This window comes from Solanum lycopersicum, chromosome 1, assembly GCF_036512215.1.
Source record: "Solanum lycopersicum chromosome 1, SLM_r2.1".
Lineage (NCBI taxonomy): Eukaryota > Viridiplantae > Streptophyta > Magnoliopsida > Solanales > Solanaceae > Solanum > Solanum lycopersicum.
Window position 1 is genome coordinate 87,527,349 of NC_090800.1, and position 17,815 is coordinate 87,545,163.

At 35.4% G+C, this 17,815-nt stretch overlaps 2 protein-coding genes across 2 annotated transcripts; both read left to right on the forward strand.

The window, feature by feature from the left end:
- The first annotated feature begins 983 nt into the window (after window positions 1-983).
- Window positions 984-17,369, forward strand: LOC101251930 (disease resistance protein RPP2A). Its single transcript, XM_069295190.1, has 11 exons — window positions 984-1,384; window positions 3,936-5,209; window positions 7,846-8,950; window positions 9,040-9,252; window positions 9,483-9,488; window positions 11,600-12,090; window positions 12,182-13,286; window positions 13,364-13,774; window positions 13,864-14,790; window positions 14,881-15,565; window positions 15,682-17,369. Exons 2-11 carry the CDS (start codon window positions 4,707-4,709, stop codon window positions 15,786-15,788), a joined length of 5,553 nt encoding a protein of 1,850 aa, XP_069151291.1. The 5' UTR covers window positions 984-1,384; window positions 3,936-4,706; the 3' UTR covers window positions 15,789-17,369.
- On the forward strand, window positions 16,340-17,369 carry LOC138340750 (uncharacterized). The gene has a single exon (XM_069292847.1). The coding sequence runs from the start codon at window positions 16,340-16,342 to the stop codon at window positions 17,156-17,158; it is 819 nt and encodes a 272-aa protein (XP_069148948.1). The 3' UTR covers window positions 17,159-17,369.
- Window positions 17,370-17,815: the final 446 nt, after the last annotated feature.

Sequence of the window (17,815 nt, forward strand, 5' to 3'; positions counted from 1 at the left end):
TAAAAACTTTAAGAAATAAACAAACATGTCTGATGATCTATACAATACAATTTTTTTCTGAAAATCATGCAATATTACGAATTTGATGGTCAAAAAATAAAAAAACCTAATTTTATGAAAGATTGATAGAGATGTAGTTGAATAAGGATTTTAAGCTTAAACTGATTTTGGAAAATAAGTTTAAAGCTTGAAAGGATTTGTACTTGAAGATGACATTAAGCGTGCGAATATGTATGCTCAGATTTGATATGACAGAGAAATTAGGCGTGTTGTCTTTGATTAATTAATAGAGAGAGAAATGTGTGCTGCCTTTAATTAATTAATAGAGAGAGAAACGTTAAAAAATGTGTGCAAAATTAATATGGTAAAAAGAGAAGTGTGTAAATAGGTGAGAGGTTGAGTGTATTGTGGGAAGATAAAAGAGTATTGATTTATATGGGAATGAGTAGTTATTGAGTAACCATATAATATGAAATTAATTAAAATCACATCCCTAATTTTTATATTTTGTTTTTTTAAAAGGTAACTATATAACATGAAGTTTAATTATTTAATAAATAATAATTTATTATTTATATTAAAAACATTAAAAGATAATTGATTAATATTTGATAAATTTATTATTTATATTAAAAACTTTAAAAAGTAATTGATTAATTAGTAATAATTTAAAAGGTTTTGTTGATAAAAGATAAGTGAATAAATAAAACTAATTATTTAAACATAATAATTATTAATCAAATAATAAAATAAATCTTTTTATTAATATATTATTATTAGTTAGTATACTATAATTTGATAATAATATGCTATAAATAGTTTATTTTTAAATATTTTTTTATTTAATATATTACGAATTGATGTGCTATAAAATGATAATAATATGCTATAAGTAGTTTATTTTTAAAGAGTATAATTATAAGTTGATATTTATCTTTTTAAACGCGTGTTGATTATAACTTGATATTTATCTTTTTAAACGTGTGTGTGTGAGAGGTTAATTTTACTAGTGGGTAATATAGAAGGCCCAAGCCCAAGGAGCCAATCTTGAAAGTCCTGTAAGGCAGTGCTCCAAATCAATTTGGGTGAAAATCAAGAAGAGGAAGAAGAACAGATCGAAAATGGGGAAGCCATTGGGAACCACCGGAGAGTTTTTCAGGAGAAGGGACGAGTGGAGGAAGCATCCTATGTTGTCCAATCAGTTCCGCCACGCTTTCCCTGGTCTTGGCATCGCTGTTGTAGCCTTCAGTATCTATTGTGTCGGCGAATTTGCCTATAACAAGATGTCTACTCCTTCTCACTCCACCTCTTCCGCCGCTGCTTCTCACTCTCACTGAGATTCGAAATGGGTCGTGCTTGTAGTGAACCCCAATTGTCTCTTTTGGTACGACCTCTTTCTGATTTTGTGATTCTTTATTATCTCAACCAACTGTTTGAAGTCTGTGTTTCGTGGAATACAATTTGATGTGCTTGAAAGAAGTGGGGTTTGTGAATTTTATTACTTTTATGAAATGGGTCTCATTGATATGCTAATGATCCGAATGGGGGTCACTTTTTTTTGTTTGTATAATCCTATGTTAAGAAATGTCTTTGCTGATACTGGATAGATGCTTGATTAAATTTGGGTGGGTTGGTGTTTCCTGAAGTGGTGTAGCCTCCCCCAGACTCCTCCTTCTAAGCCCCATAGCTATGCCAATTGTGTTTTTTCTCATCGAGGTGTATAGATTATACTACAATGATTGAATCTAGTGCCTTCTTTTGATATGTTCATATCAACTTTGAGTTCTTTTGAGTACCTTGTCAAAAATTAAACTGTGAGTTCTCTTGGGTCTCTACTTGTTTCATTGTCAGTTTTGTCTTATACTATGTGTTGAAGGTATCCAATCTGTACCTTAAGCAGGACCATCAATTTTAGTATTGATCATACTACAATCATCTCATTAGGTACACCAGTTTTCACTTGTCCTTTATCTCACCTGACTGTTGGATGGTTGCTTTTTGTGCAATCAGAGTTTATATGCTCAGGGGTATAGATGTGTCCATTTCATAAAAGTGTTTGCTTCTTGTGCAATCAGAGTTGTTGTGCTCAAATGGCTAGATGTCCCCTGTCATAAAATTGAGGATGTCTTCTCCTATGCAAAGTAATGTCTCTGCCTGTGTCTTTGATTTGATTGGTGTATGTGTCAAGTGTCCAGTGTGTGCTATTACTTCCTTTGAGCTCTCTGTATTTTGATTCCTGTTGTACTCTTTGCAAAATTCTTAAAATAATGCCTTTTCAATGATTTTGCATCAATATTGAGTCCTCTCGAATTTCTTTCATTGTTTGTTGTTATATATTTTAATACACATGTTTTGAAGGATTCTGGGTACGTCCTTAAAGAGACAAAAATAAGGAAAATGCCAATTGCTGTACACAATAATAGAACCTATCCAACTCCCCCATTAATTCGCTTTGTGTCTTGTCTTCTGATTAACTCAGTAGTTGTTAGTTGCTGCATGTTGCAACAATTATCAAAGTTGCAACAACTTACTGAAGTTATTGGATTTTACTGAAAAAACTTGGGTGCTTTTAAAAACACCTGCCCAGTAAAAACAACTTGAATAGCTGCTCGTAAAGAAAAGACTTATATGCCACCCTTAATTAAAGGACGTTAGAAACAAGATGTGAGGAGCATATGCCTTGTAACTTCTATATCTTATTGCACAATTATGTTAGATAAATGTGGGTTGATCTCCTTTACTTGTGCTACTTATCAACTTAATTTATTTGGGAACAATATGTTACTGCTTTATTACTGGAATGTTCAGGTTTGTGTATTCAATCATCCCTACTATGAGTCTGGCATTGTTGCCACTTGCCGCTCCTACTTAACTAACACGTTATACTAATAGAAACAAGGGTCCTTTTGATCAAGGCCTAAGGGTAACATTGGAGTCTTTTATTTGAGGAGATGTGACTCAAATTATTTTTATCGGGTAGGGATGACACTTTTGAAACTAGCGTTAATGACACTAATTTTAGAAGCCCCCAAGTGTACCTTGTTTATAGTGTTATGGGATTGATAGGACATCTCCTTAATGCTATGACCTTTTAATACTGAAATACTCACATTCTCAGCCTATAACCTTTTCTAGGTGCACCTTGTTTACTCGGTTTATTTGGTCTGCTCCTATAAATTTTTCATATGAAAGATTTGGAAGATGCAGTTAACTTTTGCTGGGTTGCATATTGTTTGAGAGTTGCTGCAAAGTTTCCATTAATTAAATGACACCTAAACGCTGTCTCATTCAATTCTGTTGTACTACATACCCAATGTAATATCGTAAGTGGGGTCTGGGGAGGGGGGGTGTGTACTCTACCTTGCCCTTATCTTGTGAAGGCAGAGAGACTTTTCCGTAAGACCCTTGGCTCAACAACATACAATATAAAGATGTCACATCATGCTAAAATAAAGGAGAAGGGAACAATAGCAACAGCATATAATACGGTGGAAACATGTAATAATAAAATCGAAGAACAAGATAATGGGTGAGTAATAATAGCAATATTGATATGGGAAACTGGACGACGTTTGACTACCTACTAACCTTCTATCCTAATGAACAACATAGAAAGGGAAGAGAGATTTACAGTATATCTTTGTCTCCAGATAAGTCCCTCGACTAGTTTGGCTAGGTAGTGATCTTCTTTTGAGGCAGCAGGAGATTGGGAGGGAGAAAAAACCTGTTTTTAAAAAAAAGCAATACCTATTAACGTGAGCATTTAATTTTTGACAAATAAGATTTAGGTAGATGAGATTGCTTGCCTATGCTGCTAATTTGGAATATTTTGTATCTCATCGTACTCGTCCACTGTCCAGCAGTGTTGTTTCTATTTGGTAAATTGGCGGCAGAATTTGCAAATTGAAAACTGACTTACGGTGCTTGTTGTGCAGGTGAGGTGGTAGTGCTACAACTGGGATGACTATACAGTTCAGTCGTGTTTTTTTCTCAGTAATCATCAATCAATAAGATACTTAACAAACATGTCCACATGTTGCCTCAATTTTTTTGAGACTTGTGTTGTAACAAGATTAATGAGCAGTTTGCTTTACTATTTATGTTCTGGTTTTCTATATATCTACTCTCTACTTTCTCTCCATATCATTCATTTCCAGAGGGGAAACATTAGGAAAATATTTTTTGTGTTGGAAGTATTTAAGTCAAATTCTGGGTATAAACCTAGTGGAACTAACGATATAAGTTCAAAATTACCATTGCGAAAAATCAACTCTATTACTTCCTCTGTTTTAATTTTTTTTTTCCCTGTAGTTTAACGTAGTAAGATTCAAAAATTCATTTACTTTCTTAAACATTGTATTAAATCAAAAATTCAAATCAAACAAATAAATTGAACCGAAGAGCATTTATTTATAAAAGAAAAAAAAGAAGGTGGAAAGAAATTTCAGAGTTAGAAAATACCGACCATATTCCCAACACGCAATTGCCTTAACATTATAATACCTCGTCTCCCTTTCCAACACCAAACAAAAACTCGTCATTTTTTTCCCTTCACGCGGGCCTTTCCATTGACTTGAGTCCTCAAAGTTCTCAGTTTTCCTATTTTCCTTGTCTAGTTTTCATTGTCAAAATCTCAATTGGATCATTATCCTCTTTGTCTTTGCATCAACTCTCAGTTGTGTCATCGTTTTCTTGGACTTTTTTCAATGGCAACCCCACAAAACCGTTATTCTTTCCATGTTTTCTTGAGTTTTAGAGGCGAAGACACCCGGAAAAACTTTACTGATCATCTCTACACAGCTCTCATCAACGCTGGAATTCGAACTTTTCGAGATGATGACGAAATCCGCAGGGGAGAAAACATAGAATCTGAACTGCAAAAGGGTATTCGAGAATCCAAGATTTCACTAATTGTCTTCTCTAAAGACTACGCTTCTTCAAGATGGTGTCTTGATGAGCTTGTCAACATTCTTGATCGAAGAAAGAAAGAGGGTCATACTGTCTTGCCTGTTTTTTACACTGTCAGCCCTGAGGATGTTCAGAACCAAAGTGGAAGTTTTGCTGAAGCTTTTGTGAATCATGAAAAGAGAGGAAATGCAGAGAGTGGAGAGAAAAGAAAGGAATGGATGGAGAAGATGGAGAAATGGAGATTAGCTCTGAAGGAAGTTGCTGAATTGGAAGGAATGTGCTTAGCCAAAGAAGTAGACGGGTCAGTTTCCTAAATTATCCAAACCCTTGATATTTTTTCTTCTTTTTCGGTATTTGCAGTTTATCCCCCCTTCATCAATTAGTCTTGAGAGCTTTGGTAGTTCTAATTGTTTCTGGTTAAAGAAATAGTTGTGGATTAATAATTGCTTTAATCTTTACTTGAAGGGAAACTTGGCTGATGATATTAGGAAAGTACTATAGATAATAATTTAAAACTATGTTTTGTTCTGGATTAAGTAGTCAAGCGATTGATTTCTCTATTTAAATCTGGAAGTTCTCTTTTGAGGATCAACGTTATTCCAACTTAGCCAACAAAGATTCGCCCCAAACAAGAAAACCTACTCATCAGTTGGAAAGTTCTGATGTAAATTTGCCATTCACTCAGCACTAGTTGTCCTGTATTTTAGGTGGCTTTTGCAATGACATAGTGCCAGTTTGCTAATTCATAAGTAAACAAGTTGTAAACTTAATTTTCTGAGAATAGCTTATAGTATCTATGCATCTGACTATCATAAATGTCCAAGTGACTAATGTGGCCCTCAAAATCATCTATTGTAAAGGTTATTTCAGGAAAAGATACACTGGAAATGCTAAATGAGCAAAATTTAAAAGCTGGATTGACGAAATTTCTGCCAAGGATGAAAAATTAACTGTGAACAGTCCAAACTTAAAAGGAGATTTAATATGTTAAAGACCCTGAATAGTACGTTGAGCTCTAACCAAGTTCGAGCAAAAAAGTTTAACAAAGTTGGCATAAATCTAATTTGAAAGACTAATCAGATGAAAGACACAAAGTTCAAAGCTAAAGATGACGAATTGCTACCTCAGGTTGGATTCTAGTCAAGTGTGACACTCACGTGTAAGTATGCCAAATGGCAAGTACTATGCTGCATAAGTCGCGATTGAAACTCACGGGGTTCCCCTAAAAGATAGAGATTCCTAGCTTTCATGTATATTCCTTTTCTCTGAATGTAATGTATTGTTGGTTATCTCCACTCTAGAGACAAACGAGGATGGTCTCCGGGCTTCTTTTGTGCTATGAAATGTGTCACGTGTGGATCCTATTAGAGAAGCCTCATAACTGATCCCTTTTACAGTATTTTCTGCCTGAAAGACTCAAACCACTAGAAATAGAGGGTCTTTTCCCTATTAGATCTATGCTGATTTTGAAAGGAGTCCACATAGACAACATACTGACTTGTACTTATCCATTACAATCACCTATATCCTTAGGAAACACATTTTAATGCCCAATATTTCTGACGACTCTTCAATTAGATTTCTGTGTCCTCTTTTCCATGGATGTGTGCTGCCTTCTACCTTGGGGGTATGGAGGCACCCTAGTTAAACTCTTGCTGTGTGTGGATGTGTGTGTGCATACATAAACATGTCCCTTAACTTGGTGTCGACGAACAATTATGCCCTCCATCTTTGTATGTGCACAAGTAGCCACTTAAACTATTATAAAATTGGACAATTAGACATGAGTGTCCTACATGGCATAATACACCTAGGATGCCATGTAGAATACAAAATTGCCATGTAGGGTCCCATGTAGGAAGAATGTGTCCATTTGCTTAATTTTATATAAATTTGAGTGCCCACTTGCGCACACCCAAAGTTAAAGGTCATAGTTGTGAATTGACGCCAAGTTAAGGGTCATGTTTATGTATAATGCCTTCTTTTTTCTTTTCCGTTCTTTCCTTCCTTTTCCTGCTTATCATATGCCAGAAGTTAGTAAGACCTCTCTCTGACTAGTTGAGGCAAAAAACTTGAACAATACAACTAGGGACACTTGGATTTAAACCTTGCTCTCAAATTATTCTGATTAAGATAGATGGGAGCAATAATTTCTTGCTTTCCACGGAATCTTCCTTCATGTCTGTGCATGCTCTTGACTTGTATGTGCTTTTAGCTTTTCCAATCAGCAGTTCTTCAAGCCATTGTTTCCTCAATTATTTGTTATCAGTGTCAAAATGATCTATTTAAAGAGTGAAGGATATAGAGGGTACCAAATAGCTGAATAGACAAATCAAAAGGTACAAAAGAACGAAATGTTGTCATGATACACTCCGTTCTCCTAATGTGGATGCACTTTGTATCAGTATCTTTTGGAAATTTTTGTATGATATAGCGTCAGTTATGATGAGGCTAAAGTTGTCTTAATCCTTTTCCACTTTTTCTAACCGGAAATGGTTCACTGTAATATTTCATGGTTCTCTATTTATTATACTACTTTATTTTGCTGTCCATTTCCCTCTTTGTTGCTCCTCAATATTGTCAAATTCTTCACAGCACACAAGTAAAAGTAAATATCACTCGTTTTTTCTCCTGTAGTACCAGTAAGCCACATATATTTCATCTCTGTTGCTTTTCTGGAAAATGTAAAATTCATTGATTTAGCATTAAGAGATTGCTTCAAAGTATACTTTCACATGTTCTCTTAACTAGGCACCTAACCAGGTTATTTTGTTTATTGATGATTAATATGACAGATCATCTTGGTGTGTTATATTTGCTCTAAAAGTATTACCATATCAGTGAACTCTTTTTATTTATTGTCCAGTACTTGGCAAGTTGCAGTGCTTTACTGAATTTTCATCTTGTTTTGTCTCTGACATTTACACTGCACCTCAGGCATGAGGCAAAATTCATCCAAAAGATCATTAAGGAGATACTCAAAAGATTGAATCGCACAGTACTTAGTGTACCTTCATACACAGTTGGACTAGAGGCTCGAGTGAAGGACATTAACTCATGGTTACAGGATGAATCCAGTGAAGTTGGCATTGGGATGATCTGTGGACTTGGTGGCGTTGGAAAGACTACTGTTGCTAAAGTAGCTTACAACTCTAATTATGATAGATTTGATGGGAGTTGCTTTCTTGCAAATGTCAGAGAAATCTCTGAGAAACATCCAAATGGTCAGGTTTATTTGCAAAAACAAATTTTCGAAAGTATTTTGAAAGGCAGAAAGGAAAAAATATACAATGCTGATGAAGGAATTGTCAAAATGAAAGATGCTATTGGCAACAAAAAGGTTTTTATTGTATTTGATGATGTGGATCAGCTGGATGTCTTAGATTCACTTATTGGAACAAGGGATTGGTTTTATCCGGGGAGTAAAATTCTCATTACGACAAGGTGTGAGAAACTATTGAAGTCCTATGAGAGGCACATGCTATTCAAGATAAAGGAACTTGGAGATGACGAGTCTCTAAAGCTCTTCAGTTGGTATGCTTTTGCACAAGACCACCCATTAGAAGAGTTCAAGATGCTTTCAACAGAAGCAATACAGCATTGCTGTGGGCTTCCGTTAGCTCTTTATGATTTGGGTTCATTTCTTTCAGGGAGAGGTACGGATATATGGAGGAGTAAATTGCAGAAATTGGAAGCAATCCCTCATAGCAGAGTTCAAAAGAATCTTGAGATAAGCTACAAGTCTCTAGATGATCATGACCGGAGGTTGTTCCTCCTTATTTCTTCATTATTTGTTGGGAAGGACAAAGATTATGTTATCAAATTTTTAGAGAATGGTGATTTGCACCCAACAGTTGGAATTCAGAACCTCATTGACAGATCCCTCATCAGCATTGATGACGAAAATAAGGTGATGATGCCTCCACTTATTCAGGACATGGGGAAAGAAATTATTCGTCGAGAATCACAAGATGATCCCGAGAGATTGTTGTGCAAATGGTTGAACCAATGCGGTCTGTCACATGACTTGACAGAAAACAGTGTAAGAATTTTGACTTTTGCATTCATTTTAAGCTTGTCTTGGTAGATTCTCAAAGTGTTGTTGTTTCTCACAAAATCTTTCTGCAACAGGGAACTGATGCAGATGGAGTAGACCTCCAAGGCACGCATCTGCCAGAAGATGGTCTTGTCCCAGCACTTGGTCCTAATGCTGCAAAAAGACCATATTATCAAGATTTTCCAGAAATAGCTGTTCTGCCATACCTAGGTAATTCGTTGAAAAGGCGTTTTGTTGGACTTCTTTCGACATTCCCCTTATCTGGTGGCCTCAAAAGATTCTTCCCATGATGAGAAAAGTACTTGTGAAGACGCCTTCTTTCTTTCGGAAAAACCAACATTTTACTACTTAATCTTGTGGAGCTAGAAGATATACATGAGTGTTGTGTGAGGCGGCGGGGCTTCAATAAGGATCATTATCTGATAATATCTGAGCATTTCTTTTGCTTGACATACTGTCTTAGTTGCACAAATTTGTTAGTTGCAGATGTATATTCTGTCCTGTTCTTTTTCATCAGCTTCAGGTGGGCAATGGTGTAAATTATGTTTTATTAACTCATTGTACAGTCATAGGATCATTTCTTGCTAGCTGCATAGTTTACTTCAGCAAACAGTTCACTGGAAGGAACTAAAAATGTAATCTTTAACCATTCCTTTTTAGTCTCTCAAAAAATATCTGAAGTTTTACCATTCCTTTTATATTTCTAATTAAATTTTATTGACTATCAAGGGTACCATATCCAACTTTTACATGAGTTGATTCACAGTGAATATATAATGTGTTTGGTTATTTACTTTGCATCAATCATAGTAGGAATTAAAACTCGATCTTTACCCTTTAGTGGTAAATGATGATTGGCTAAAACGTAATGCTTAAAGAATAAAGAGGATATCTACTTGTAATCAAGGGTCTGATCTAGTGTGGTTAATGAAGTAATTTTCGAATCATACTATTTTGGTGAACAAATTATTCGATATTTGCGCAGATGAAAGGCAATATTAGGTGCTCTATCGAATTAGTGCATGTCTGCGTAAGTTATTATAGAAGAAGAAGAAAATAGGGATTCGACTTGTTATTTCAAACAATGGATTTCAAGAATTTGCTTCTTTCACATGGAGTCTGGAATAATAATATGCCAATATTGAAAAGGAAAAACACAAATATCAGAATCAGATCCACTAATAATTGTCTTTTAGACTTCGAAGTCTAAAATCCATCTTCACGCGCCTAAAGCAGGTGTATTCACCTTCTTGGACATGTCAGCGTTTAAGGGTTATAAAATATCAAAAATAAAAGATTCAGGGGTAATAGAACTCCCGTGAAATTTAGGTGTGTAGTTGAGAATTGACTAATAGATTGAGAAATCATTTGGCCATTTTCTTTAAAAATTCTAACAACCATAGAAATTTGTGACTCAAAGGACTATTGAGTGCCAGTCCATTGAGGATAAATAGCAAGACTTAGAAGAGAGTACTTATTTGAATTTTGAAGCTAAAATCCAAATCTAAATGGCTTTAGGCAGAATGTAAAAACCAAAGTCAAAGAAAAATCTTGCACTCAAAGAAATAGTAGTCATATCTCCTATGATAGTGTTTGACTGTATATGGAATTCAAAAGTAATGGAAGGTTTTTAAAATTTATAATCTGAAACAAATTTTGAGTATTTGTGCGATTATAAATTATCTAGTTACAAGAATAATTGATTTTCAGTTAAACTATTACTTAGTATTTTATTTCTTGCTGTTTGTAAGGAATTTTTTTTCCCCTATAAATGTCCCAATATAAGGATAAGTATGTGATTTAGATAAGAACCCTTAATTTGCCTTAAAAAGACAAATATGTTTTTTGTGTTGAAACAGAATTAGCTTAAATAAATAAATACATGTTGATTCTCTTAAGGTCTTAATCATGGAAAGAAAAAAGCAACCAAATAATATAAATTTTCCCAATATAAGTATTCTAGAATATAGTTTATATATCAGTTGAAAAGTAGTCATACTTTTATTTTCATTATTTAAACTTAAGCAATTGTTTTTCAGAAGGTTGACATTAAAATCTTGCACATATGGTAGGAAACTCTGTCCCAAATACTTGTTGTGCTTTGCTTTTTTAGAATCAGTTTGACTGATCGTTGGAGCTAACGTACTTGAACTAATTTAATATTTTAAAATTAAAATTTAGATACTTAAAAAATATATGAAAAATACTATATGTTACGATTCTTCTTATATCAATATGGTGAATATATATGTGATAATTGTTGTCAAAAGTTCATATAGTTTGACTCTCGAGAAACAAAATATGAAAAATATTTTGGGAAGGAGGGACCAACACCTTCTTACCTTGGTTTTTCCAAATGTAGCTGCAATTAATAATAGATAAACTGTGTAGTAATTTTAACTGCATAATATGTATAGCCAATTTGTTGTCATTTTCTAGGTTAGTTAGTGATATTTAGACCTTAGGTTATGTAAATTTTTTAGAATATATGTGGTTCCTGTTGATTTGACATGTTAAAACAATGCATGTACCTTCTTAGACTGCTTGCAGATGCAACATCACCTATTTTATCTCTTCAAGGCTTCTAAAGAATTGCTTCTCAAAGAACAATCTTTTATCTGTCATTGATCAAAACAAAAAATGTCTCAGTTTACTTATCATGCATTTCTGAGTTTGGCAACAAAAATAGGCAAGTCTTTTGGAAATCATCTTCATTCAGCTTTATCAAATGCTGGTATTCGCGCATTCAGTGTTGATGAACTTGATATAGATGAAAAAGGGTGCAAAGAATTGCAGAAAACAATTCAAGAATCAAGAATTCTCATTGTTGTCTTGTCAAAAGACTACACCTCTTCAGAGAGGTGCCTTGATGAACTTGTGTTTATACTTGAGAGCAAGAAACTTTTTGGACGTTTCGTTTTACCTGTGTTTTATGATGTGGATCCATCTGAAGTCAGGAAGCAAAAAGGGTGTTTTGAACAAGATTTTTTAATGTATGAAGAGAGATTTAAATCCGGGACCGAGGAAAGGAGATTGGAATGGTTGCAGAAGGTGAAGAAATGGAAGACTTCTCTAACAGAAGTTGCTGATTTGGGAGGAATGGTCTTACAGAATCAATCTGATGGGTAAGCTCTTACTAGAATTACAAATTGTTTTATTCCATTTTCTAAGATGATCTTTCGTGTGACTGAAAATGGAAGTCGTTGTAATTTTCAGGTGTGAGTCAAGGTTTATTCAAGAGATTGTGAAGGTGGTTGCAGGAAGACTAAATCGCGCAGTTCTGAGTGTAGCTCTCCACCCCGTTGGAATAGATTCTCGAGTTAAAGACATAAATCTCTGGTTGCAGGATGGATCAACTAGTATTGATATGATGGCTATATATGGTATGGGGGGTCTAGGTAAATCTACCCTTGCCAAGACTGCTTATAATCTTAACTTTGACAAATTTGATGGCTGCAGCTTTCTTGCTGATGTGAATAAAACTTCAGAAAGATATGATGGCCTGGTAAGTCTACAAAGACAACTTCTTTCAGATGTTCTAGGGAGGAAGGTTGAAAAGATATACAATGTCGATGAAGGAGTCATCAAGATTCAAGAGGCCATCCATCGCAGAAGAATTCTTCTTGTTCTCGATGATGTGGATGATCGAGATCAGCTAAATGCGGTTCTTGGGATGCGAGAATGGTTTTATCCAGGTAGTAAAATAATCATAACAACCAGAAATCAGCACCTGTTTGATGCTAGTGAGGCCTGCAGTTGTAAGATGTATAAGGTCATGCCTTTGAATGCTCAAGAATCAATTCGACTCTTCAGCTGGCATGCTTTTGGAAAAGAAAAAACACCAGAAGATCATGAGGACCTTACAGAAAAGGTGATACTTCATTGTAAAGGGACTCCTTTGGCTCTCAAAGTTTTAGGTTCTTCTCTTTGTGACAGAAGTGTAGAGGTGTGGGAGAGTGCATTAAGGAAGTTAAAGGCAATCCCTGACAATAAGATCTTGGAAAAACTTAGAATCAGCTACGATTTGCTGGATGATGATGATGTACAGAAAATATTCCTTGATATTGTCTGTTTCTTTGTGGGGAAGGATAGAGACTATGCAGTTACTATACTCGATGGATGTGGTTTTTTCTCAGTAGTAGGAATTCAGATTCTTTCAGATAGATGCCTGATAGAAATGGACAAGGATAAGCTGAAAGTGCATTCATTGATTCAAGATATGGGAAGAGAAATTATCCGCCTAGAATCCCCTTGGGAGCCTCGGAAAAGAAGTAGAGTTTGGCGATACAGAGATTCCTTCAATATATTGAGTACAAAAACTGTAAGAATCTTACTCTTTGGTATTTATATGCATTATGATCGGCTATAATGAATAAACAATTGTTGTTCTTCTATCAGGGAACTGAAAACATTGAAGGCCTGGTTCTTGACAAGGGAATGTCCAATAAATTGTCCAAAGCAGTCAAATCTGTCCGATCGTATTTCTTCAGTGAAGATGCTGGTCCGATAGGTCATGGCTATCCAAGAAAACGCCGCAAGCATTTGGAGCATTTTGATGATGCCAGCACAGAAGGTTCAGACAGTATAGAATTTGAAGCTGATGCATTTTCCAGAATGCAGAGGCTGAGGATTCTCCAGCTTAGTTATGTAAGCTTAACTGGATTCTTTAGTTTGTTTCCGAAAAGTCTAAGATTACTATGTTGGTCTGGATTTCGTATGAAGATCATCCCTGAGGATCTCCCTCTAGAGAGCCTGGTTGCCCTTGAAATGAAAAAAAGTTATTTGGAAAAAGCCTGGGAGGGAATTAAGGTATGTTATAAATGTGCTACCTTTCGATCAATTGCAGGAAAATGACTTTTGAATCAGACTTCAATTTTACTTCTTACTTTATGTTGCAGATTCTTACATCATTAAAGATCCTCAACTTTAGTCATTCCCCCTTTCTAAAAAGAACTCCTGATTTTTCTGGACTTCCCCATTTGAAAACTTTGATCCTGAAAGACTGCATTAAGTTGGTCAATATTCATGAATCAATTGGATGCCTTGACGGACTTGTCTATCTGAACTTGAGAGACTGCAAGAATCTAAGGAGACTCCCTGGAAGCTTTTATAAGCTCAAATCCTTAGAAAAACTTATAATCTCTGGCTGTTCTAGACTAGTTACATCAGCAATAGAGCTAGGCAAGTTAGAATCTTTGACAATCCTGCAGGCTGATGGAATGAATTTTGGTCATTTAGTCCCCGTGGGTGGTAACATGAATTCATGGAGTGCCCTCTGGAGAACTTGGTCATCCAAGTTGAGAAGATCCCCAGGCTCTAACCAGTTTTCGTTCTCTTCTTTATCAAGTTCGCTCGTCAGCTTAAGTCTTTCTACTTGCAACTTAACAGATGATGCTCTATCCTTTGGCCTCAGCAACCTTCCCTCGTTATGCTTCTTGAATCTAAGTGAAAACTTGATTTATAACCTGCCTCAGAGTATCAAAAATCTTGGTAAGCTCCAAGACCTTTGGTTAGATGGATGTCAAAGCCTCCTATCTCTGCCAGAGCTTCCGTCAAGCCTTGTTAAGCTGAAAGCAGTTAGATGCTCATCACTGCAAACAGTCACAAATCTACCAAACCTAATGACAACTCTCTTTTTAGATGTCATGGAAAGTGAGAGCTTAACTGAGATTTCAGGAATTTTCAAGCTAAAGCCCATTGATAATTTTGAAGCTGAAATATTGAATACTCTACGCCTTCTTGTCAACCTAGATAACACATTCGATACAGTGGTGGAAATATTTAATAGGTTCACCAAAACAAAAAGGATGTATTCAGTACAGCAGGTAAGTTTTGTTTCTTACTGTTAACTCTCTCCTCAACCTGTTGAGAAAATTCAATGTTAATTACCTTTTCTTTTTCCTTTTTGGCATCAGGGACTCTATGAATTTGGAATCTTCAGTACTTCTTTTCCAGGAAATGAGGTTCCAAGCTGGTTCAGCAACAAAAGTGAACAGAGATTGTTGACATTGTATGTGGATTCACTTCCTAATATCAAGATAACAGGACTGCTCATTTGCATCGTCTATGAACGTTCTAGTCCTCGTATATTTCGCTATTTTAGTGACAGTAAATTTGGGGGCTCGCATACAATCGACATCAAAGTCCAAAACATTACACAGGGTCTTAAGTGGATTTATGCCCCATCATTCATTGGTATTCCAGGAGAGAACAACAGGTTGACATTTTTATGCCACTGGAAGTTTGGCAAGTATTTACAAACAGGTGATCAGATTAATGTTTCATTGCCTTGTTGGGATAAAACTTTTAAGATGAAAGAGTTTGGAGCTACACTTGCTTATAACAATCCAGATTTAGACCAGTCCTCAGCATCTACTAGTGAAACAAGAGTTCTTGCAACGCGAGATACTCCAATTAGTGAATATCAATCCGAAGAAATTGTCATGGAAGGCTTCATGCCTTCATATCAGTTGGCGGTTCATCATTACTATCTTTCTCACCCTGAGTACTATGTGATGCGTGACAATGCAGATTTCGTTGTGAGGTCAATCTTGAACGAGAAATTGTTCGAGGATTATGATGTGCAGACTGCAGGTTCAGGTTTGTGTTTCTTCTTATATATATCTTGAATATCAAAAACTTTATCATGACATATACTCATTTATTTATGTACTATTGGATGATCATGTTTTATATATGGTCTATTGATGGAGCAGGGGCAGAAGAAGAGGATGATGATGATAGCATCTTCCATTATGACGACGATGAAGATGAAGAGGCTGCACTAGCAGAGCTCGAGGAGCTGTTGGAAAGATCTTGGTGAAGGAAATGAAACAATGGTGCAGCAGTTTTAACCTAAGTTGCTTGGACTCTCCAAAAATATTATCGTACTTGTGTCGGATCCGACACGCACCTATTCACATTTTTAAAGAGTCCGAGCAACATAGATTTAAACACATTGACAGAGCTAAAACAGAGTGTTATATTCGAAGGTGAATGATTTATAAACACATTGGTTCTTTTCCTTGGTCCCTTGATTATAGCTGCACAAATGATATTGTTGTTTTAGATCACAAATTTAAAAAATCCTTCTTTTTTATAAAATTTTGTATTAAGTAAAATAATATCACATTAATTCTACTCTAGTTTCACTTTATTTTTAGTTTTTTTCCAAAAAGATATTATTTTATTATAATTAAAAATAATTTAATTTTATTATTGTATCAAGTCAAATAATGTCATATAAAATGAAATGAATGGATCGAATAATAATTTCTTGTCAAACTCCAAAAAAATCATTACATCAGGAAAACAGTCTCTCTTATCCACTCAAAATTAGGATTGTTTGGCCTGCAGCCTCTCTCCCCTTGAGAGATGAATCTTGCTCCAATCTCATTCAATGTCTCATCTTCTACAGTTCCAAGTTTCCATATAGCTTCTTCACATTCACAGTCCTTGTCGTTGAGGAGGAGTATTACTCCTTTAGCAATTGTATCCAGAAAAGTTATTCCAGCGCGAGACCGAGTCATAGATTTTGGAAAATACAAAGGTAAAATGCTGGGAACACTCCCATCTAAGTACCTCAAATGGGTGACAAAGAATCTCCGAGCTCGAGATTTTGAAGAATGGGCTCAGCTAGCAGATCAAGTCCTCTCTGACCCTATCTATAGGGACCGAATTGAATGGGAGTTTGCCCAAAATCTCCTCAACGGCGACGTTTCACCGGCACGGACGCAGAGTTCCGTTTCGGAGTTGCTGGAAATCAGCACCAGATTCCGTTGGGACAATGAGGATAAGTTGGGTTGGAGCAAAATTGATTTTGAGTTACTTGGGACCTCTAAAGGTGGTCGAATACCAAGGCTTTCTGATTCCCCCAATAATTCAATTAGGGTTGAAGATAAAAAAAAGGGTACAGATGGAGTTGATAGTAGTCAGGATGATGGCGAAAAAGACAATAGGGAGAGAAGACGGGAAAGGATAAAGTTACAGAGGAGACCGAATGAATCTGGCCAACGTTCAACTAGTGTTACACAGAGAAGAGCGAATTCTGATCATTTCAATCCACTCAAATCAGACCCAATTGGCGCCACTAATAATAACACTAGTAGCGGCAGAACGGAAACTCCGAGTCGTTTTCCGGGTCGTGAATCCCTGTTGAAGAAAGCATTGTCCAGAAAAAATACCTCAAATTAATGAATTTCTGATACCTGGAGGAGATATGTTTAACCTTAACCAAAATAATCAACATTTCTTTCTTCATGAAACTATACTAGTTAATGATCAAGTGTGTTTGTACGTTTATCTTGTGTCAATCAATACAAATGTTATATTGGAGACAAACAAAAGTTGTTTGAATTTATGTAAGATGTGTCCTCTTTTGTTAATGATAAACTTACTTCCCCAATATTATGAAGTTAATAACTACTCACCTATCAATTGTTTTCACGTAAAGTTACTCAACTTTCATTTTCAATTCAATAGTTGAGACTCGACTATAATTTCTTTGCACAGAAAGTCACTCAGCCTATTTAGTCACATTAAAATTTAATCATTAACCAAAATTTTAAGAATCAAATATATATTCATTTAAACTATTTAATAATTCGTCCATTTAATTCGACCCACTTAAAATATAATATTGAACATTTTATTTTACCATTAATTCCCTAAATCATTCCACATTGAACATTGAACATTTTATTTTACCATTACTTCGCTAAAAGAATGTGGGAGACAAGGGATAATGATTTAGGAAATTAATGGTAAAATAAATGTTCAATATTATATTTCAAGCGGATCAGATTAAATGGAGCGGGTCATTAAATGGGTATATATTTGATTCTTAAAATT